This window comes from Ochlerotatus camptorhynchus, unplaced genomic scaffold (assembly GCF_037179485.1).
Source record: "Ochlerotatus camptorhynchus isolate MF236.1 unplaced genomic scaffold, CSIRO-AGI_Acam_v1.1 ptg000054l, whole genome shotgun sequence".
NCBI lineage: Eukaryota > Metazoa > Arthropoda > Insecta > Diptera > Culicidae > Ochlerotatus > Ochlerotatus camptorhynchus.
Window position 1 is genome coordinate 7,458 of NW_027040544.1, and position 23,489 is coordinate 30,946.

General features: G+C 44.2%; 2 protein-coding genes across 2 annotated transcripts; both read left to right on the top strand.

Annotated features, from left to right (window-relative positions):
- Nucleotides 1-4,445: 4,445 nt before the first annotated feature.
- On the top strand, nucleotides 4,446-9,154 carry LOC135717276 (uncharacterized). Its single transcript, XM_065239277.1, has 5 exons — nucleotides 4,446-4,457; nucleotides 5,087-5,352; nucleotides 5,663-7,254; nucleotides 7,777-8,713; nucleotides 8,777-9,154. Exons 1-5 carry the CDS (start codon nucleotides 4,446-4,448, stop codon nucleotides 8,973-8,975), a joined length of 3,006 nt encoding a protein of 1,001 aa, XP_065095349.1. The 3' UTR covers nucleotides 8,976-9,154.
- Nucleotides 9,090-10,428, top strand: LOC135717277 (cyclic AMP-dependent transcription factor ATF-2-like). Its single transcript, XM_065239278.1, has 3 exons — nucleotides 9,090-9,120; nucleotides 9,190-10,012; nucleotides 10,080-10,428. Exons 1-3 carry the CDS (start codon nucleotides 9,090-9,092, stop codon nucleotides 10,426-10,428), a joined length of 1,203 nt encoding a protein of 400 aa, XP_065095350.1.
- The last annotated feature ends 13,061 nt before the right edge of the window (nucleotides 10,429-23,489 follow it).

Below are 23,489 nucleotides of genomic sequence, written 5' to 3' on the forward strand. Positions count from 1 at the left end.
ATGTCCTGTTATAAGCCTTAGAGATGTCTAGCGTAGCGAGTTCAGCATGCTGGTCAGAATCTCTCGCGTCTCGAAGTACCTGGTTCAAAGTGGCGAAGTAGGTCCCGGCTCCGTGTCCAGGACGGAAAGCGTGCTGGCGGTGGTCAATGTAGCCGTTACTCTCCAAGTAGAGCACGAGTCTACGGTTGACCATTCTCTCCAGCACCTTACTGACGCAACATGTCAAAGATATCGGCCGGAAGTCCTTCGGTTCGCGACCCGAGGTGCCCTGCTTCGGGATCGGGACGACTAGGCTGTGTCTCCAGTCTTCTGGGATGGAATTATCCAGCCATTCTCTATTGAGAAGTCTGAGGAGTGTGGTCTTGCATTCCGGTGATAGGTATTTCAGCATGGGGTACCCGACGTCATCTGGGCCGGTCGATTTCCCGGTAGCCTTGGATAGAGCTAGGTCAAGTTCCCGTGGACTGAAAGGCCGATTAATCTCCAGCGGTAGTTCATCCTCTGGGATGTAGATGCTGTCCAAGGAGTGCGTCGAAAGGTTTTTAACACGACGAAAGCGATCATCGTACCCGTCAATGGCCGAGAGAGAAGCAAAATATTCCCCCATAGCGTGGGCGATCTTATCAGGGTCTCTAGTGGTGGTACCATCTACCCGGATGGCCATTCCGCGGCTTTTCCGTTTGCCACTTAATGCGTTGACCTTAACCCACAGGTCAGTGGCCGTCTGGTCAGCATTAATGCTGTCCAGAAATTGCTCCCAGCTTGAACTCTTGGCAGACCGGATAGTTTGTCGGCACTCGTTGCGTTTTGCTCTGTAGGTGGCCATGGCCGCTTCTTTCGTTGGATGGTCTGAAGGTAGCCGCTTAGCAGCCCGAAGAGCCTTCCTTCTGGCTTTAACTGCTGCTTTGGTCTCTGGGGACCACCATGGTAGAGACTTAGATCCCGGGTTGGGACTGGTTCGTGGAATTGATGAAAGTGCCGCTTGATGGATGGAGCTAATGAAGTCTTGGATACTGCCCGGTGATGAATTGGACCATGCGGCGTCGACGGACTTCTGAAAAAGGGACCAGTCAGCCTGGTCGTATTTCCATCGTGGTTTACGTAATGTGTCCTGCGGTCGGTCATCGAGTTGGATTACCAGTGGGTAATGGTCACTGCCCATGGGATCATCCTCGGCATTCCAGAGGAGCCTGCTGACAACGCTGGCGCTTGCAAGAGATACGTCTACAGAGGATTCCCTCTGTCCGCTGGTGAAAGTGATGGACCCGTCGTTAAGAACGACGAGATCCGAGGCTTCTGCAACTTCCATAAGTGTAGAGCCTCTGGGGTTGGTTTTTGGGCTTCCCCATGCTGGATGATGGCCGTTCATATCCCCAAGTACCAGAATGGGTCGTTCGAGGTCTTGAAGCAGATCGCTGAGGTGTTGTTTAAGGTTGTGCATCTTCCCGCATGGAAGGTAAGCGGAAACAACTGAAATCGGGAATGGGTGTTCGAGTCTGACCGCCACGATTGGGAGGTCTGTGTCTAGATGTATGGTCGAAAACGGTGTTGGTGCCAGGACCCCGATTGCCGCTGAGTGGAATATGTTTTCGTTTCTCTTTAAGGTCCACTGGTATTGACCGCCCAGCGTACGATTCATGCCGCTGACGGTGGCCCGGTGGACCTCTTGGATGGCCAGGATGGAGGGCATCTGATCACGAACTAGGATTTCTAAGTCTGGAAGGTTGTTATAAAAGCCGTTCATATTCCACTGTATAGCAAGCGGTGGTTTTTTTGACAGTTTGTTCGTTGGGTTTCTAGGGATCCGTGTTGCAGGGGTAGGATAATGGACTGGATCCTTAGGTGTCCTCTTACCGAGGGGAGGTTTCGTGAGGGGATAAGCCTCCAGTAGGCTTGTGTTGGACTGACCTGGTTGCATTCTATAACGGTTCCCCATTGTGAGGGTTCCTGTTAGTAGGTGTGAAGTTGGGTGCTTGTGGCGATCGTGGCTTGCTCGCTCATTTGACGAAGGCGTATTCGAGGGGCCCGCTTCCGGAGAAGGAATTCCCAGCCGTTGGTGCTGCATTTTGTCGTAGGCATCCGCACAGACTAGAACACTAATGGGAAGTGCCTTTCCCGATCTGATTCTGGCTACTCTCCTACGCACTTGAGGAGTTCTGATTCCATCGTCCTTTGTTGATTTGTGCGTCGCACTACGAATGACGCGGAACCCGGTAGGGTTCCACCGGAAGAAGGCATTGAGTTTTTGAACGCCGGCACGGATTTCCCGGCTGCATCGGTAACTTTGTTAGCTAGAGATTTCTTCCCTCTCACTTCATCCTTCGGTGATAGTTTTTGGACAGACTCGTCCCTCTTGACTCCCACGTAGTCCAGAGGGGGATGGGCTCTTGCTCCCATAAGCGGTGATATTCTACTCAAGTGAGGTTTCACTGAGGGACCCACCAGTAGTAGATTCGTCAGCTTGGTCGTCAGTTCTTGAATCTCGGTATGTATAGTGTTGGCTAGAGTTGTCTTGACTCCCACGTCGTCCTCAGGGGAATAGGAGTTGCCTCCCTTTTCCGTCCCTCTTCCGGTAGCCACAGGGTGACGGGGGTTGTCCGCCGGTTCCGGTGTGGCAAAGGCTTCCGCACCGACGGGGCCTCGACTGCCCCGTGGCTCAACCGGGATGGTGGAACGAGTCGTGTCGTTTGTGTTGGTAGGGTTTCGGTGTTCGTCGGAGTTTGCCAACGAGCGTCGGGGGGTGTCTGCCAGTTCCGGTTGGTCCATGGCGTCCGCACTGACAGGGCCCCGACTGCCCGAGGCCTTATCCGGTGCGTTGGAGGTCGATGTCGTTGTTTTGATAGTTGGGGTAGATCCAGTCCGCTCTGGTTGTTGATAGCTCTCAACCTCAGTAGAGGATGATGTTGATGTAGGATGCATCTTGGTGGATAGGTTGTGGGAATTCGGTTCTGATGCGTTAGAAGACGGACTGGACTGCGGAGGTTTAATTTTCCATTGGAGTTAGGCTACCCTCCACGGACATCACCTCGTCTTCCGAGGAAATGAGCTCGTCGACGGTAATCTTATCTCCAGAGGGAGAAGTCTGGGATTCGACTTCGGTGTCAGATATGTATGCCGGTGTAGGGTGGTTTTTTGGTCGTTTCGGATCTGCTCCACCGCTTGTCTGCTTGAGTATCTTTTTCTTCGCTCCAGTGGGTTTTTCTGGTTGCTGAGATTGGGGTTTTTGTTGTTCATGCTCCTTTTTTTTTGTCTTCTCTTGGTACAGATGGTTTCGGGCATTTTGACTGTGCGATGAGTTCCTTGTACTGTTGGTTCACTAACCGGAGATTAGTGACCTCCTTATCTTTGTTGGAGACGGCGGCTTCAAGTATCTTAACTCTGGCGACTAAATCCTCAATGGTCCCGTGTTTACGTGTGATGTCCATTCGATTTTCCCGTTTTAGGGCTGCTTCCAGGGCTTGGATACGTTCGTCTTTGCGAAGTGCCTCCGTTCGCAGGTCCGCAATCATCTGTCGGAGTTCATGCATTTCAGAGCTGCTAGTGGTCGTAGGTCCTTGTTGCAGCCTTTCCTCCAAGGCTGCGATCTTGCGGTCCTTTTCCTCCATTTGGCTGGAGAGATTATCGAACTTCGCTGAGAGGTCTGCGAACGCCTGATCTTTACTGGCGTTAGCGACTCCGGCATAGGATCTTTGACTCGTCGAGGCCTAAAACAGCTTCCTCGCCGCTGGATATGAGATCCCCTTATCGATTCGGATGTGCTGTATAGCGTCTTCGCTTTTGTAAACGGGGCAGATTCTACTCGACAAGGAGTGTTCAATGGTTTTGCAGCGGGGACAGAACGGGTTATCTGTGCACCTAACACCCTCAACGATCGAATGTTGCTTAGAGCAGTTGCCGCATGTTGGAACCTGTTGTTGACAGCGAGCCTTGGTATGTCCGAAAACAAAGCAATTGTAGCATAGCATCGGGGCCGGATAATACGGCCGCGTCTTCACCCGTAGATACCCTATGTCTACATGCTCCGGCATCCTGGTACCTTCGATGGTTAGTATGACTGTCGCCGTGTTAACCTGTTCAGTACCGTTCCGGCGAGTAATCCGCCGGAAGCTCGTCACCTTCTGATCCTTCATGTAGTTCAGTACTTCTTCATCATCGACCTTCATCATCTACCTGCAGTTAATTACGCAACGGACGCTGTTTAGGCCCGTGTGCTTAGTAACCTTTACTGCGGTACCGTCGTTTAGTTGGGTCATGTTTAGAAGTCGATTGAGTTGCCACTTACTTCTGACTTTCAGGGCATAGGCTTGTCCTTGAGCTTCCGGAAACGCACCTTCAATTTTTCCGTTTATCCATTTCTCTACCGATGAACGCAGCATGAAAGGATGTTCCGGTAATTTATCGGTAACAGGCTGCAACTTCAAAACAACAATCTCACCGTGTTCATCATGGGGGTCCATGTAATTGGGTAACGTTGCTCCAGCATGAGATCCATCGATGTAGCTTGCTGATCCTCCCCCGGTGTCTCCAGGGAGGTGAGGAAAATCCCTATCCAGCTCCATGGCTGGAGGGGAGAGAAAAAACTATCCCTGTGACGATCACTCTTCGGTTGATTAGCACCGCACCACACAGGAAAGAATAACACGCAGTGCGACACTACGCACGGCGACGGTTATCGAATCACCACCTCAAATATCTTCGCCTTTCGATAGGCAGTCCGTAATTCACTTATGTCGATCGCAGACTTGAAAGCTTTTTCACCACGATCGTATGATCGTCAGCAGCGATGGCTGACACGAAGATAGCGTCTCTGTGCTGTTGATGGCACTAATTAAATTATGGTTTTTCCACTGACCGCGTTGCCCTCAGGCCGAAATCCACTGTAGAACGCTTCCCAGGTTGACCGAGAAGCGGACTCGATGTGTTTCACAGCTAATCACTACGAAAAACACTCGCGACGGCGCGATAAATGGAATTAGTAGGAGACAGCGTCTGGATGTGACGAATCCGAGCTGTCGAGTGACAATGTTATATTTTTTTAACTTTCAAATAGGTTAGTAGGTATCTAATTATGTTCTGATTTGTCTAGGAATGTCGAGCTTTTATCAATGGAATGCAGGACAAGTTCCCTCTGTTTGCGGCGTATTCGGTTCCTGTCGAAGATGCTCAAATCGGATTGTATCAATTCATGAAACCGGAAGATTCGAACGGTCTATGGTTGGATGTTAACTTTCAACCAGCAACCATAAGGTTTAGCGCCCGCGTCACCCTTATTCGCGAGAAAGACTCTTTGGAGATGACGGTTTATCTGGAGATTTGCCACAGGGACGTTTCCAGAATCGATCTGAAAAAAGAGTGAGTACCTATAACTATTGTTGAAAAAAAAAAGTTTAGTCTAATGAGGCAGAGATAATGAAAACGCTTGTGTTGTCGGTAATGGTTAACCCTCTCCTCATGGTAGCACAGTAGCATGGAAAAGTTCATTCAATCACGTGACTTTTCGTAAAAAAAAAACTTTTTAACATAAAGCTTTCAATTATAAAAATGCTAAAATTTGTTTAAATGGACACAATTCGATCGCAGTTTTCACTTCCTCGACATGAACGAGATTCGCCGGATCGAGAAACAAAATGATTATTTAAATCCTTAATTATTTTCGTTGCAGACGCAATTCTTGTCTGCTTTCGATCGAGTACACAAAAATCACCGTCGAACCGGAGGTGTTAACTGTAGACCAGAAAGGATGCCTTACCTTCACGATTCTGCCGTCATTCGACTGCACTTATCTCACGGACGACGTTCTACCGGAAGTTCGGACGAATGCCGACCGTTTAGAAGATTCGGAGCAACCCTGCACAACCAATCTCGATGGATTATTGAATGTGTCCCTATTGGATTCGATTGTTTCGGGACCTGCCAACAGCCTGAACGCTCATAACATGGAGGATCAATCTCCTCGATTACGTGATAATCGAGATGCAATCGAAAAGCACCGCAATATCCGATGTCAGATGTTGGACAACACCAGCTCGATTGGAAGCAACAAGGAAAATGTAAAACCCCCGTCAATTTCAGATGTTAGGGTTGAGGTGCAGGATGTTCAGCGTTTGCGAGTGTTTGAAAAGCTCCAGCAAGACTGTCAACGTCAGCAGACAAGGCTGAGTCGTAGCTCGAGACGAAATTCTCCGGACAAATGCAATCAGAAGAACGAGCCGGTTAATCCTCGTTTGAATGACGGCAAGAAACGAAAACTGTTCGCTAAGCAAGCGGAACCAGATAACATGAACGTTAGCAATGATTCGCAGATTCAACGCAGCAAATATGTCGACAGGAAGTTGGTGAATACCGTGAAACCCATCCAGACGTTGGACGTGAAACCTTTGAAATTGATCCAAAATATTGGCGAAGAAAGAATTGATCTTTTAAGTGAACCATCCACATCGGAAATGATGTCCAACGACGAGTTTGATCGATCCCTTCAGGCGTTCATCGACCATAACGGCATATTTGGAATCGCACAGCAGAAAATTTTGGACACAAAACTGGAAAAGAACATCCGAAAAATCAATCAGATGGTGGAACGTACTACAAAGAAATTCTTCAAGCGTGAACCAGCTCCGGAGAATCCTTACGATTTCGTCAATACGGATGACAATGATCAAACCGCCCGAAAAGGTGGAAAATCCGCCGCTGGCAAAGGAAAACGAAAGTCACCGAAAACAAACGATGGACATGTTTCGTCGATGAAAAAAGCCAAAAACGTTGCAAACCAGTCTCTTCGCACTAAGAACGCTAAGCCCACCTCTTCAAAAAAAGGTAAAAAGCAAACATCTCCAAAGGCAGCAGACCCTCTAGTGCCATCTCGAGCTTCATTACCTCGCGCCAAGAAGCCTGATCGTATCATCGACTTGGCATCAGATTCGGAAGAGGAAGCTGTTGTGATTGGGAATACCTTCCAGAACCTGGACATCTCTTCGATTGTTCGAGATCCAGCCAAGCCGAAGAACCCCGTTGCCCAGCAGCTATTTGCCAAATCAACACCGGTCGGGGGAGCAAAAAGCAAGAAGCGTTCGATTGATCACATAGTAGATGCACAGCAGAAACAGGAAAAGGTGGCCAAGAAACAGCGTGTTCCTCTGTTGGAAATCAATGCTAACAATAGCACTATTGTAACGCGTCGGAATTACAAGAAGAGTTCAACTCCGAGTGCTCTACAGCAGACGGCGGCCGCTTTGATCGAGCAGGAAAAATACAAAGGTAAATTAAATTAGGGCAGATCAATGATTCTGTCTGGATGTTTCATTCATCCCTATTCTGTATTCCGTTCGAAACGGATTTCCCATATTTCTTTTATATGAGAAATCCGTTTTGAACGGCATAGAGAATATGGGTGATTCTCTAATTCAACAGTACTATTCTGCTTATCTAAGGATCGTAAGATCCTAACCCATAAACGCATAACAGTCCCATTTAAATAGGCAATCAAGCAAAGATTGGACTGTTATGCGTTTATGGGCAGTTAAGTTAAGTTAGGAACGAATATTAGCGACTACACAATTTTATACAGAGTTTGCTGTCGGTTCAATTTGGAACATGTATCAAGATAGTGTTACCTTGCGTTATCTTGCAAGGGACAAACTTGGTAACTGACAAAAAACTTGGATGGTTAAAAAACAAATGAAACACAAAAAATACCTGAGTTGAAGCAATATCTATTAGCACTTAATTCGCTTTATATTTAGATGTGCATTGATTTTGTTTGCCTCATATTCCTTTCAGCACAATCTCTGCAAACTTCATCGTCTATTTCGGACCACAGTGTGCGTACTGAAATTTCCATGGAATTTCCGGGCGCCCATAACCAGTTACCTATGGAACCGCCCACATTGACGGAAGCCATGATTCGCCAGTACCAAAGCTTCGATAGCGATGAACCGATTTCACAGTCCCTCGAAGTCAATCCAAGTCCTCTGCCCGTCCCGGCGGTTGAAAGTCAATCAAAAACTAACGCTGACGTGTTCGCTTCGAAGTTCAATATGAACTACGCTGCTAATCGGTACACGCTGAAAAAGTTCATTTCGAACAACGATCCAACCTATAACAGCGACGAAGAGGTTTCTCCTGCCCATTTGGCAACCAAGCTGCCAAACGATGGCAATGAGTCTGTCCTCAGTGAAAATATTCGCGTTGGCCATGATACTGCCAATCCTCCATCATTGAGAGATGATTCGATTGATTTGCAGTTGTCAGATGGTAGCGTTGTGTTGAATGAGACGCAACCACCGTATTATCCAGCCACGCCGAAAGCTCAGCCGGTTCGTTTTGATTGCAATAACCAAAAAGAACGCAAGGATTCGGAAAAGCGTGCCAACGACATGAATTCAACGAAACATGTTTCGACCAGTGGTGCAGGGAACCAGAATAAAACTAATAGATCGATCGTACAGGCGGCTCTATTCAACAATCCTCCTGCAATGGACGCTATGATGATTGACGAATTCAGCGCCAAATTACATCAGGAGCTGAACCCATCGTTGTCCGACTTCGAGCAAAAGGTGGACAAACTGGCAGGAATGAAGGCGGCATTCGAACCTGATCTTTCCGGGCTCCACATAAAAGAGATCAATCAAAAATGCGTCGAAATCATGTCGCTGGAAGATAGATTGGATGAACTTCTTACCGAACTGGCCGAACTGTGCAACGATGCAGTAGAGAAGTATGCTTATGGGTTGATTTGTAAGGTAAATGGTAAATCTCACACGATGTATTTCCATTGTAGGTCGGATCGGGTAACGATCAGTGCCGATAAGCTGGCAAGATATACAGAATCCAAGGCAAACTACTACAAAGAACGCGTACAAAGGGCTCGTCAGGAGATTCCAGGAATCGTGGATGAGTGTGTCAAGAGCGTTTGGAATCAGCAGGTGCGAATTCGGCTCAGTCAGGTGGAGCTCCTGATGACGAAGATGCTAATGTGAGCGGTCGAAGGTGGTTGATATTTGAACTATTACCTAATCTTTTTGATGATAAATAATAGCGTATATCAGGCGTCATTTTAGAAGTATTATGAATTAGATCGGTATTTTTATGATATGTTAGGTTTATCTGGTCAGGTTATGAATTGTGAGTAAATTTGATCTTGAACTGTGAAGATGAATGCAGTGCTTTAATTTTCTAAATTGCATTTCTCAGCATTTAGTAACTGTTTGCGCCTAAACGTATGCAACCATTATACACCTTATGATAAGCTGCTAAACCTGGAGCTACCCAACAAATCGAATTTATTCGCCGACCAAACTCCGACCCCGACACGGCTGATTGGTAAGTGTGAAGAGGTGGGCCTCTTTGAAGACCTTCAGAATGTGAACCCCTTCGAGGAAACATTTAGACGGGCCGTCGAGGAGAAGAGTTCCGGTTCGGGTGAGAGTGCTCAGGAAAAAGCTGTTCCGGTGATCGGACCAATAGGAACCGGAGATGATACCTTGCATACGCCCCATGTTTTTCCGCTGCTCGAAAGGCGCGACAGTCGTAAGCTTTCAAAGTTGATCATTTCAAGATCCAGTTCCAGAAAAGATGATACACCGGTTTCGGTTAGTCAATCTGTATTGGCATCCGACGCCCGTACTACATCGAAGAGAAAACAGCAGTTTGTCAATCCCATCAGTAAAAAACAACACGTTAACATTTTACCAAAAGTCACCCCGTCATCGCATCCAGTGATAATAATTTCCTGTGAGAGGGATGATCGACTGTCGGTGATCAAAACAACCAGTCCGTTGCATCCGGTGAAAGCCAAGCTTAAAAAGTATCTCGCCAGAAACGGGTCCCAGACAGAGCTTCAGCAACAAGCTGTGCAATTAACATCATCCAACACCACCACAAGTACCTTAAGTGCGCCGAAAAAGACAAAATCTGCTGCAGCAGTCTCGGAAGCAAGTATACCACGGTCTCACGTTTCAGAGGAAGCTACAATTCTAAAGCATGAACGGTGGAAAGCGGCGGCCAAGCGGTATCGGTATGCAACCCACCTATATCGACACAGTTTGACGAATTCGAGTTAATACATCCACTTCCTTTTATAGAACCCGTGTGAAGCAGAATCAGGATTGTGTCCACCGGAAGAACGTGGAGTTACAACAGGAAAATCTGCAGCTCAAAACCGAGCTCGCTCAGCTGAAAAGTGCTCTCTCGTTGCATAAGGACTGTTCCGTGACCAGAGCTCTGGTCGCTGGTACGAACATAAATGCGGCTGGTCCGTCCAAACTTATGTTTATCCCAGTGGATAATGGAATCCATCACCGGCCTCAACAGCAACAATCTGTTGAACCACAGGTTGTTGGTAACACTGTTGCACTCAATAGTAATCCAGTTTATATTATATTAGGTGGAATCAATCCACTGCCAGAGGTAGGCAAGAAGGAATCGAATTGATGCTCAATCCTATCGGACGTCAGGATAGAAGAGGAGATGTTCTATTTACAATATTAAAGTTGAAATTCAAAACAACTGTGTGTTCTTGTTTTGAATCCCCAGTTTTCGCTGTTTAAGTTTCTGTCAAGAAATTCCATTTGAGCGGAAAAGCACACAAATGGATTCCACTTCATCTAGAATGTAGAATTCGTATTAATAATAGTCACCTCCTTAACTTGATATTGAAGAGACCTTCTATGGAGTGGTGATCGATGCGAATTTGATTGATTGATTGATTTCCTTTGTAAAGGAGATTTTCAGCCGTTTGCGGTATGTAAAAGTATTCTTCTAAAACTTTCAAGGAATTATCTTCGGAATTTCCCCAAAATTCCACAAAGAATTCTCTTGAAGTAGTCCAGTAAAATCCATTCAATGCTCCTCAGAATTTCCAAGAAACTCTACTTTCAGTTCTCTAAAAATAATTACAGAAATTACCTTAAGTATTCAAATTTAATTGAATTCATTTCAGAATTCCCTTTATATTCTCCGTTCTCTTGCAATTCCACTCACAAGTACCTTCGAGTTCTCCTTAAACATCTAAAGCCCTACAGTAAAAGTATGGACGTCTGTCAAAAGTTGTTCCAATCGAACCGTCAAAATGCACCGCTTTGCTCGATTGGAACAGCTTTTTCAGTTTTTTGGTGACAGTCGTCCATACTTTAACTAGAGGGCTTTATACACATCTCGTAGAATCATACACTGAGGCAAACAAACCCTAAGACATGACTTATGAAGCTGGACAAATTTGATTCCATAAGACACATATAGACTTATGAATGATTATCGTACTACAAAAGGTAGTACAAGTATGGTTCTTAAACGCTTTTAACCTGTTCAATTTCCCAAGCGTTAACAGAAGTGCGAGAGCAAATCACGGAGTCAATAATCTGAACGCTCAGGGTTCGATTGCGGTCTCCTAGATTGTATATTACTGTTTTTAAGCTTCATAAGCTAACTCATGATTTTCAAAAGAAATCTTTTTGTCGAAAATTCATAAGTGGTTCTTATGGAATTATTACGTTCCTTTGCCTCAGTGTACTCAAAACTCCTTTGAAATTTTAGTTAAAACTCACTTGAAATTCTCTTAGGACCTTGGAACCCTCTTCAGAATTCTGTTGACAATTTACATTGAATCCTACTCATGATCCTCTTGAGATTTTACTCAAGACTACCTTGGAATTATCCTTACGTATCACTTGGAGTCTGGAATTTAGCAGGACTAACTACATACTTTTTTGAAGCCTCATGAGCTTGGAATAGTTAAGGGAATTACGTACAAGTTCAAAAAATTCCATACGTAGAACTTCGCGGAAAATCAACGAGAAACGTAGAAGTGCAGCAAACTTTGTAAAAGTTTTGGGAATTTCGAAGCATTTTGAGAAGCTGTATAAAACATTATATACGTGAAAGGAATTTTGTACTTACATTACCAATCATTGTACTTACATTACCAATCAGGCTAAGGCCTTGTTGTCCTCTGCTTTCCGAAGAAGTCGTCTCCACTCTACTCGATCCATGGCCACACGTCGCCAGCCTCGTAGTCTGCGAAGGGTCAGCAGGTCGCCTTCTACTTGGTCGATCCAAAGATTAGAAAGAAAATCGGCTCAGTTTCTTGAAGAGTATAGTTCAGAGAATGGAATGAACTAGAATCTTTGAAAAATCTCAAAATTTGACAAAATGGCGGTAACTAGGTAAATGACTTTTTTCAAATGCCCGCCATTTTGTCAAATTTTGAGATTTTTCAAAGATTCTAGTTCATTCCATTCTCTGAACTATACTCTTCAAGAAACTGAGCCGATTTTCTTTCTAGGTGACGATTTGCGACCTCTAGGCTGCTCGCAGTTTTGGGAAGTACCCGCCGGGCAGCCGCCATATTGGACGCCATTTTGGATTTTTGGACTTGAAAAAATTCCCAGTTGTAGAGCAAGAATGAAAAAGATTTGACAAAAAACTCAGGTCTCTAACTCTTACCAGTTCCCTGGAAAAAAAATCCAAAGTTTAGATCAATTGAACCGGAAATCGCCCTTAAACTGAAATGAGCATTTCCAAGCTTGTTTGGAGACATGAATATTCCAATAAATTTAGCTGATAGTAATAAAAGTTTATTAGATTTGTATGATTATTTTACAGTGAACTCTCTACAACTCGATATTAGAGGGACCATCGAGTTATAAAACAACAATCCAATAGGAAATCAACATCGTGGTAGCCATGACCAGCACCGTACTCAGCAGTTGACAAAGGTTGCATTTTCCACTAAATAAATCCTGAGAGGAGGAAAAATTTCTGAATTAAATAAGTTTTTTTTTTTTTTTTTTTGACTCCACTGCGTCCTAGCAAGAAGTACGGTCGACTTAGTTCGCGTACGGTCGACTTAGTTCGCGCTCCGCTATTTTGGAAGTTTTCTCGATATTCACTTGATTTAAATTATCAGTTTTTCTCGCTTAGTGTTTCCTGACATAGTTCCCAGTTAAACAATTAACTAAAAGTGAGTTTTTTTCTGAGAAGAAAGTGTGTTTTCGGCATCATCGGAAGGAAAATTGTTTTGGCGATTGCCAATTCGCCAACCATTTTGCGCACCATCGGTGCGTGGTAACGCATACCTGCACACGGATCATCGTCATCGAGTGTCAGCATCTGCCTCCGCATTTACACCGCTCATCTATCATCGTGTGTTCAGCTGAGTGCCGACCCTCATACAAGCACACACCAACGAAGGCCGCCCGCACACGCTGATCGAAGATCACCCACGCTGCGCGTCGCTCCGCTGCTGCTGTTTAAATGCTCGGTGGTAGTAGTATAGGAGTATCAGATAAGTTTTTGTTCTTGTTTCTCTCTTTCGCCCATCTGTTAAATTTTAAGTTTGTGTTCTGTGTTTGTAGTTTTTTTTTGTGTATTGTGTCCGAGTGATTATCGTTTCAGTGGTAGAGCGTTTTTCGCTCCCACTAGTACGGCAAAATGGACATTTTGTCGCAAGACGAAATGGACGTTTTGTCGGAAGATGACACCACTTTGCCACGCGATGGCAAGAAGGGTCGAAAACGTACGTCATCTCAGAAGAAAGATGATGTCATCCCTGGTTCATCGTCTCAGTCTGGCAAAGGACAGGCTCAGATAAACCCCCGATCGCGAGCCTATCCAGATGACTCGACTGGCCCATGGGTTGTCTACTTTCAGCCCAGAAACAAACCTTTGAATGTAATGCAAATTACGAATGATCTGACGAAGCGATACTCGGCCGTGACTGAAATCACGAAGGTTAGGCACAATAAACTTCGTGTCTCCGTCTCTAACCTGAAGCAGGCTAACGAGATTGCTGCCTCCCAGCTCTTCACGCTCGAGTATAGAGTTTACATCCCAGCTCGTGATGTGGAGATCGAAGGTGTGGTCACCGAAGCGAGTCTGACCCCCGAGATCTTGGAGAAGCAGGCGGTTGGCCGTTTCAAGAACCGTTTGCTTCCCCCGGTGAAGATACTGGATGTCCAAAAACTGGGCTCAGTATCTGTCAGCGAGGGTAAAAAGAGTTTTACCCCCACAGACTCGTTCCGTGTGACCTTTTCTGGTTCAGCCCTTCCTCACTACATCGAGCTGGGAAAACTTCGACTACCTGTGCGCTTGTTCGTTCCCCGGGTCATGAACTGCCAAAACTGTAAGCAGTTGGGACATACGGCGTCCCACTGTGGCAGCAAGGCACGCTGTTCCAAATGCGGGGAGAAGCACGAGGATGGCGCCTGCACAGTCACTGCACCAAAATGCGTGTACTGTAAGGGAACTCCTCATGGTATCTCGTCATGCCCGGTGTACAAACAACGCGGGGAGAAATTACAACGCTCACTTAAGGAACGTTCCCGGCAGTCTTTTGCAGAAATGCTTAAGACGGCCACGCCATCGACCAACGACAAAAATCCCTTTTCTCTTTTGTCAGATGACGAGACTGACTCTGACTTGGCTGAGGAGGGAACTTCTTTCCTTTTTTCAGCACGGAAACGAAAACGCATCCGTTCGCGGAAAGTTGAGAATGAAGAACCTCAAATCAGCTTGCCCAAATCAAGGAGTGGTGGAAAAAAGGAAGTTTCTACTCCTCCTGGATTCAGAAGAACTGACTATACCCAGGATTTTCCACCTCTCCCGGGGACATCCAAAACCCCTGATGTCCCATTTTTAAGAACAGAAGCCCCTTCTTCATCTGGGTTGTTCTCATTTGATAAAATTGTGGACGATATCCTCAAGTACCTGAATATTTCTGATCCTCTGAAAAGCATTGTTCTGGCAATGCTTCCTACTGTGAAGACCCTCTTAAAGCAGTTGACATTGAAATGGCCCCTCCTTGCAGCAATCATTTCCTTCGATGGATAATTTTCCAAACGAGGTCGGGGATTTGATCACTATTCTACAGTGGAATTGTCGAAGTCTTATTCCTAAATTAGACTCTTTTAAGTTTTTAGTTCACAATAATGATTGTGATGCATTTGCTCTTTGTGAAACTTAGCTCTCTTCAGATATTGATCTTCCTTTTTATGATTTTAACATTATTCGACTGGATCGTGAGGATTCGCGTGGAGGAGGGGTACTTTTGGGGATCAAAAAGTGCCATTCCTTCTATAGAGTGAATCTTCCACAATTTCCAGGTATTGAAGTTATCGCATGTCAGGCTATTTTTAAAGGTAAGAGCCTTTGTATTGCTTCTGTTTATATTCCTCCTAGAGCCGTTGTTAATCGAAAACAACTTTCAGATATATGTTCGGTACTTCCTGCTCCACGGTTGATCATGGGAGATTTCAATTCCCACGGTACAGGCTGGGGGGAACTGTATGATGACAACCGTTCTACTTTTATATATGACCTCTGTGATAACTTCAATATGACAATACTTAACAATGGAGAAGTAACACTTTTGGCTGGACCATCCTCGAATGGAAGTAAATTAGACCTCACACTTTGCTCTAACTCATTATCGTTGGATTGCACGTGGAATGTGATCCAAGATCCCCACGGTAGTGATCACTTGCCGATCAAAATTTCGATTGCCAGTGGGTTCAATCCGTCGGAATCCGTTAACGTCGCGTACGACCTCACCCGTAATATCGATTGGACAACGTTCAAGACCGCGATAGAGGAAGCCGTGTCGTCGGTAGAAGGGCTTCCACCGTTGGAGGAATATAACTTCCTCTCCAATCTGATCTTGGACAGCGCGCTTCGAGCTCAAACTCGGTCGGTTCCTGGAACGTCTTTGCGTAGGAAACCTCCTTCCCCTTGGTGGGACCACCAATGCACAGAGGTTTATCGTAAAAAGTCCGACGCGTTTAAGCTTTTCCGGAAACGTGGAACACCCGTGTATTTCGAAGCGTACTCGACTCTTGAACGCGAACTCAAAAGCCTCATCAAAGCCAAGAAACGCGGATACTGGCGGCAATTCGTGGACGGATTATCGCGCGAAACGTCGATGAATACGCTGTGGAATGCGGCGCGAAGGATGCGTAACCGGTCTTCAAACAACGAGAGCGAGGAGTACTCAGATCGTTGGATTCTTAAGTTCGCACGAAAAGTATGTCCTGATTCCGTGCCGGCACGGATGATTCCTCGCGAAACGACGAATTCGGTAGACGAGATCAGCCAGCCTTTTTCAATGCTGGAGCTCTCACTCGCGCTCCTTTCGTGTGGCAATTCGGCTCCGGGGGCTGATAGAATCAAGTTCAACTTGTTGAAGAACCTCCCAGACGTCGCTAAGAGGCGCATGTTGAACTTGTTTTGTCAGTTCCTAGAGCTCAATATTGTTCCGGATGATTGGAGGCAAGTGAGAGTTATAGCAACAATCAATACGAAACTAACGATTTTAAATTGGCTCACCACTTTAGTAGCCTATTGGTCCCAAGCAAACGATTAACGTACCCTATTCTAGTTGAAATTCTATTACTACACTATGTTTGTTTTGATTCGCTATGAAAGTTTGACAGATAACATCAGGGGTGTGTGGATTCATGCAGAACATGCAGGGGTGAGTGAAATAGCTTGGGACTGCTTGGGACCGTTGTTCTGGTACTGAGTGAGCCAAAAATAATAATGATTTTCTTCGGGACCTACTAGTCTTAGAGTTACCTCTATGGTTATAGCCATTAAAAAGCCTGGAAAACCGGCTTCAGATCATAACTCGTATCGTCCCATCGCGATGTTATCGTGCATTCGAAAATTGTTGGAGAAAATGATCCTTTTTCGCTTGGACAAATGGGTTGAGACGAACCACCTACTCTCAGATACTCAATTTGGTTTCCGTAGGGGCAAGGGAACGAACGACTGTCTCGCGTTGCTTTCCACCGAAATTCAGTTGGCTTTTGCTAAAAAAGAGCAAATGGCTTCTGTGTTCTTGGATATTAAGGGGGCTTTTGATTCAGTATCGGTTGAGGTCCTTTCAGACAAACTCCACGCATGTGGCCTTTCTCCATTAATTAATAACTTTTTGTACAATTTGCTGTCAGAGAAACATATGAGCTTTTCTCATGGAAACTCTACAGCTTCTCGATTTAGTTACATGGGCCTCCCTCAGGGCTCATGTTTAAGCCCCCTTTTGTATAATTTCTACGTCAGAGAAATTGACAATTGTCTAAGTGACAACTGCACGCTGAGACAACTTGCAGATGACGGAGTTGTGTCTATGACAGGGCCCAGAGAGGCCGACCTGCAAGGACCCTTACAGGATACCTTAGACAATTTGTCTACTTGGGCTATTCAGCTAGGTATCGAATTCTCCACGGAGAAAACTAAGTTGGTCGTTTTTTCTAGGAAGCATAGCCCAGCACAACCGAAGCTTCAACTTTTGGGTAAACCGATCACTCATTCCATGTGTTTTAAATATCTCGGGGTCTGGTTCGATTCCAAATGCACCTGGAGATCCCACATTGAGTATCTGAGACGAAAATGCCAACTAAGGATCAATTTCCTTCGATCAATTACCGGAACGTGGTGGGGAGCCCATCCACAAGATCTTCTGACGTTGTACCGGACAACGATTTTATCGGTTTTAGAGTACGGTAGTTTTTGCTTCCAGTCGGCGGCTAAAACGCACATCATCAAACTGGAACGGATCCAGTATCGCTGTCTTCGTATCGCGTTAGGATGCATGCACTCGACTCATACGATGAGTCTCGAAGTGTTAGCGGGCATGTTGCCACTATCTGATCGGTTTTCGGAATTATCCCTCAGGCTCCTCACCCGTTGTGAAATTATGAACCCACTGGTGATTGCAAACTTTGAGAAGCTTCTTGAGCTAAACCCCCAAACTCGTTTTATGACATTGTACTACGTGTACATAACACAGGATGTCAGCCCTTCACAGCATAATCCTCATCGTGTATGCTTCTCTGACTTCGGCAATTCAGTTAGTTTTGATTTATCTATGACGCGGGAGATTCGTGGGATCCCAGAACATCATCGTTCCATGATTGTTCCGTCAATTTACGCTGCAAAGTTTGGCCAAGTTGATTCCGCAAGATCGTTCTTCACAGATGGATCACTAATAGAGTCGTCCGCTGGTTTTGGTATTTTTAACGAAATTCATAGCGCCTCTCGAATGCTTCAAGCTCCTTGTTCCGTATATGTTGCTGAACTGGCGGCAATACACTATACGCTAGAAACGATCGCCTCACTTGCACCAGATCACTATTTTATTTTTACGGATAGTCTCAGTTCTGTCGAGGCTATTCGATCCATGAGGCCGGTAAAGCACTCCTCGTATTTTCTCATGAAAATACGAGAGCTTTTAAGTGCTTTATCTTTAAGATCTTTTGTCATCACCTTTGCATGGGTCCCATCTCATTGCTCGATTCCGGGCAATGAGATGGCGGACTCACTTGTTAAGGTGGGCGCTATGGAAGGCGATATTTACGATCGACAAATCGCCTACAACGAATTTTTCTTCATTTATCGTCAACAGTCACTCGTCAGCTGGCAGAATAAGTGGAGTGAAGGGAGTTTGGGACGATGGCTATATTCGATCATCCCTAAGGTGTCGAAGAGTCCTTGGTTCAAGGGGTTGGATGTGGGTCGAGACTTCATTCGTATGATGTCTCGCCTCATGTCCAATCACTATTCGTTAAACGCTCACTTGTTCCGTGTTGGGCTGGGAGACGGCAATCTCTGTGAATGTGGACAAGGTTACCAAGACGCCGATCACATCCTTTGGTCTTGTGCTGAGCATCGTGGAGTCAGATCGGAGCTGTGCGATTCCCTTCGGGCTCGAGGTAGACAACCTAATGTTCCAGTTCGGGATATTTTGGCTAGACGTGATCTGGAGTTTATGAAACTCATATATGTTTACTTTAAGAATACTAACCTTAGATTGTAAGTTTTATTAACCTTGTGTTTAGTTTGTGTATTGTGCGTGTAGTTTTTTTAATGTTTGTTTTCAAGATGAATATAAATTAGTTCATGTTTTAGGATTAATTAAATATTTGTATCGAAAACCACATTTCAAACCTCCCTCTCCCTTTTCCCATCCAAAAAAATTGTAAATCTCCACTAACCTCGAGACAACCGCGAGTATCCGGTCCAGCTCCTTTAACTTATATATAATATAAGACATCAATAATGTATAACGAAAATGATAATTCGGCTCTGTAAAGTTTATTCGATTGAGCCTGTACAAATAAAGTAATTAATATATAAAAAAAAAAAAAAATAAGTTTTTTTTTATCAAACAGCAGATCGAAAATAAATTTTGAAGCTAATGGCCTCGACAAATTCCTGTCCGAAAATCGTATGATCGATAATAACAACATTATACAGGAATGTTCGAATATCATTTAGAGATTTTTTTTGTTCAGGCTGACATTTTGAAGATGTTTTACGTTTTGTGAAGATATTATTTCTTTTTTTATTAGAGAGATTTTTATACCCTGGACAGACTATGGCTTATATCATGTAATATAGGCTGTCTTGCAATGAGCACTCATACATAGGATTTCCAGTGAAAACTAGATGTATGAGTGCTCATTGCAAGACAGCTTATATTACATGATATAAGCCATAGTCTGTCCAGGGTATTAGCCGTTGACTAGTTCATCTCTAATAAATGTTGCTACGGAGTTGGCTTACACTTCACGTGTACTCAAAGAGAAACGATTAAAATAGATTCCAGTAAATGACTAACAATACAGGCAACGAAAATAATGCAATATGGGTAGGGTTCTGAACGAGATCAGAGCTCCACCGTAGGAGGAGTAAGCCACCGTCTGACAGAGATGTCCCGAAAGTAAAAAAAAATTAAAGGGACCTATATGTTGTTGTATAGTCCAGCGTCCTTAAGGAAGTAAAGAACTGTCGCTAAAGTGAAAGGTTCATCGTCCAGGATGTCCCTAATGCTGTTGGGAAGTGCATACTGCTCCCGCAAATGTTGATATCATAAAGGTAACTCTAAGATCAGAAGGTCCCGAATAAACGAGCCTAACTTTTTGGCTCAGCTCTGGTACTATCTTCGGTCCCAAGCTAATCGATGCATCCCTCGAAACATAGGAAAATCTACGAACCCCTCATTTTATCTGTCAAACTTTCATAGCGAATCAAAACAAACATAGTGTAGTACTGGAATTTCGACTAGAATGGGGTACGTTAATCAATTTGCTTGGGTCCAATAGGCTAGTCAAGTAGTGACCCAATTAATTATATGATTTGAGTAGTCGCTTTACTGAAGATCCGAGAGATGTCGTCCCTTCAGTGGTAGGAAAATCATTTTTGCAGTATGGAGAATATCAGAAAATCCACGATTTGTGACTGAACATGCTTTTACAGAAGGAAACAAATAAACGAGTGTTTACCTTATCACCATAGTAATGTACTCGGGCATTTTTTGTGCATCTAAAACTGCCCATAAAGACGACAATGAATAAAAACTGAAAATTTTCATGCATTTCCAAATGGTTTCCTACCATTCCCATACATTCGAAGTGACTGGACCTCTGGATGTGGGTGATGTCAAAAACAACAAAACATGATTAATTAAAAATCGTTAGTTTCGAATTGATTGTTGTTGGTATTGCGGACACAGGCATAGGTGTGTTCCACCGATGCAGTGGTTCCGCAAACGTCGCACATTCTGTGGAACTGCGTCCCACCAAAACTATGTGAGATCCTTGTATGGCCTGTCCTAAGACAAGAAACCACTTTCTGGTCCCGTAGTTTTGGCCTCGGTTTCGGCATATCCGTCCACTCGCTCGTCGTTACTTTGATTCATCGGATGAAGAGGGATTGGGATTGGCACCACTCTACTTCCCAGGCTTCCCACATTTTGTTAACCATCACATAAAGTCTTGCAATCGCACTTCGTCGGTGTAACAAGGGCAAGCTGGTCTAGACCCTGTCAGGCTGTCGGTTTCGCTATTTTCTGGGATACCGCAGTGCCCAGGGATCCAGGTGAACACCGTGTTCGGGGGTGTGGCCTCAACGATACCCTGTATCCAGGGGTGAGTCGGGGTATCAGGTGTAAGGGCTTGTATCAACCGGTGGAAACTAACGATTTTAAATTAACTCACTACTTGACTAGCCTATTGGTCCCAAGCAAACCGATTAACGTTCGCATTCTAGTCGACATTCTAGTACTACACTATGTTTGTTTTGATTCGCTATTTAAAAGTTGGCAGACAAAATGAGAGGATCGTGGACTTTCCTATGTTTCGAGGGGTGCATCGATTAGCTTGGGACCGAAGATAGTACCAGAGCTGAGCCAAAAAGTTGAGCACGTTTCTTCGCGACCTTCTGGTCTTAGAGTTACCTCTATGCTTGTATCACGCTGTACGAATCAGATAGCACCAGTTTGTGCCGGTCCGAGGGTGTTGTAACGGCAACAAACATGGCCGTGGCTTCGGCGGAGAAAACCGAGCATTGTGGCGGTAGGCTGCTACTGATCGGTGCTGAAATTATAACTACTCCAATTCCGACCCCGGCTCGGGAAAGTGATCCGTCCGTGTATATGTGGGCATGGGTTGGGTAGTCCGGCTACTGTTCTCCTCAGCGCTGCAAAGCTATCTCCAGCCTTGAACCTGCTGTTTATCCGACTCTCGATTTTTGGTGGAGGTATGCGCCAACTTTTGTCTCCGTACCAGTGGACCTTGGCCACTGGGGGAGATCTGAATTAGCAGCCGTGCGGAGGAGTCTGTTCCTCTCGTCGTCCTACCCCTGTCATTTCAGGAGGTCATTTCTGTAGAAGCAGCGGATATTTTATGAAATGTTGATCTAGGAGAAAACTTCCGAAAGCTGCTTAAGTCTTTAAATTTAAGCAGATTTTTGTTATAGATTAGAAGATTTTGACTTGATGGTTTAGCCTCTTTCATGAAAATGTTGATTATGAATTAAAACTTCTCTGTGGTATAACCAAAATAAGTGTTTTTTTGTCAGTATAATACTTTGCTGGCCTGAATATACACAGGACTTAACTGAAACCTCTGGAGTTGTAGAGCAGGAGATATTTTGAATACTTGCTGATCAACGAGCCGTTTTGGGAGAATACCTGAGAGAGGACATTTGAATTTTTGAACAGTTGAAGATCTTCACAATAATACTTGATTAACCAATAAAATACTCAGAGCCAAACATAATGTAGTACTAGAATTTCGACTAGAATGGAGTACGTCAATCGATTTGCTTGAGACCAATAGGCTAGTCAAATAGTGAGCCAATTTAAAATCGTTAGTTTCCACCGGTTGGTTTTACTTCAAGTAATTGATAGAATAGGATCAGAGTTCACAGTAGATACGCATAGAGTAGATAAATCACAACATTTGAATTCACACTAATTAGCTTTTTCATTGTAAGTCTGAAATGATCAACGATTATTTCTCTTTTCGTTTTTGTGACGCAAATTTAGGATCAGCTTTTCGTCTAAATACAAATTTACTGTGTTTTACGTATCTATATGAACCAAAAACTCTTTTCTATCAGTTGCTTTAATATAATATATATTTAGTCATACTTGGCATACACAGTTTTGGTCACGAACTGCTCATTTGCTAATAACTTTGAACACAGTTGACGTAACATAGTTCTTTTTGTAGGAGTAGATAGAATAGAGTTTAAGCTTGTTGTAGATATGTATATAAAAGTGGATTTTAGTAATAAACTGTATTTGTTTTTGCGTTGTAAAAATGAAGTGAGAAATGCTCGCTGCACATCTCGGACTTTAAGTGTAAAAAATCATTGGTGTTGATTCATATGTTAAGATTTACCTATTCTTTGCATATCTATAGTAAACTATGATCCTAATCTATCAATTACTTTAAAGAAAAACAAATTTCACCAACTGAGTGAAAAGTTTTTAACAAATGAGGTGTACAACTGTGTATGCTAAGCATGTATTTAGTCAATAGTATATGTCCAAAGGAAAGTCTCGTCTCTCTTTGACTCAATGTATCGTGTTGGCAAATTTGTGCCTAGGAATGCTCTTCTAACGTTTTATCATGGCTGCATCTAGCTTTCCACGCTCGGTAATGGTGGTCTGCACGGGTTTTAAATTGCATTGTTCACTGTAGTTTTTGACACTAACTGGCGTTTTGACTTTTCACTCCTCCCTTTCCCTCTTCAGAATACAATGTGACAACCAGTTAGTTTCAAAAATTACAGCGAACAATGCGGTTTAAAACCAGTGCATGCCACTTTCTCATATGCAGTACCTAGCCATCGTTAGGGGACATGCTTGCAAAACAAAGTTGGTAAAATTTCAAGTATTGCAAAATAGATGCTTAAACATCATCCATCACCTACCGCAATTGTATTTCACTCTTCAATTCTACACATATCGCACAGAATTTTCCTTTAAACAAGTATTAAAACCAGTATTGTGTAACCAGTACTGTGTAGCGGCACTACAATAAAAAATCAACGAGTTTTTGACATTAGTTCGTGTCAACTACTAGTAAGTACATAATAAAAAAAGTGCACTTTTCTACACACAGTATAATTTATTAAATTGCATATCTTAATTATTAGAGTCATTTATGAGTTAGGGATCTCTTTGAAGGAACTTAATTCTACTGGGTTCA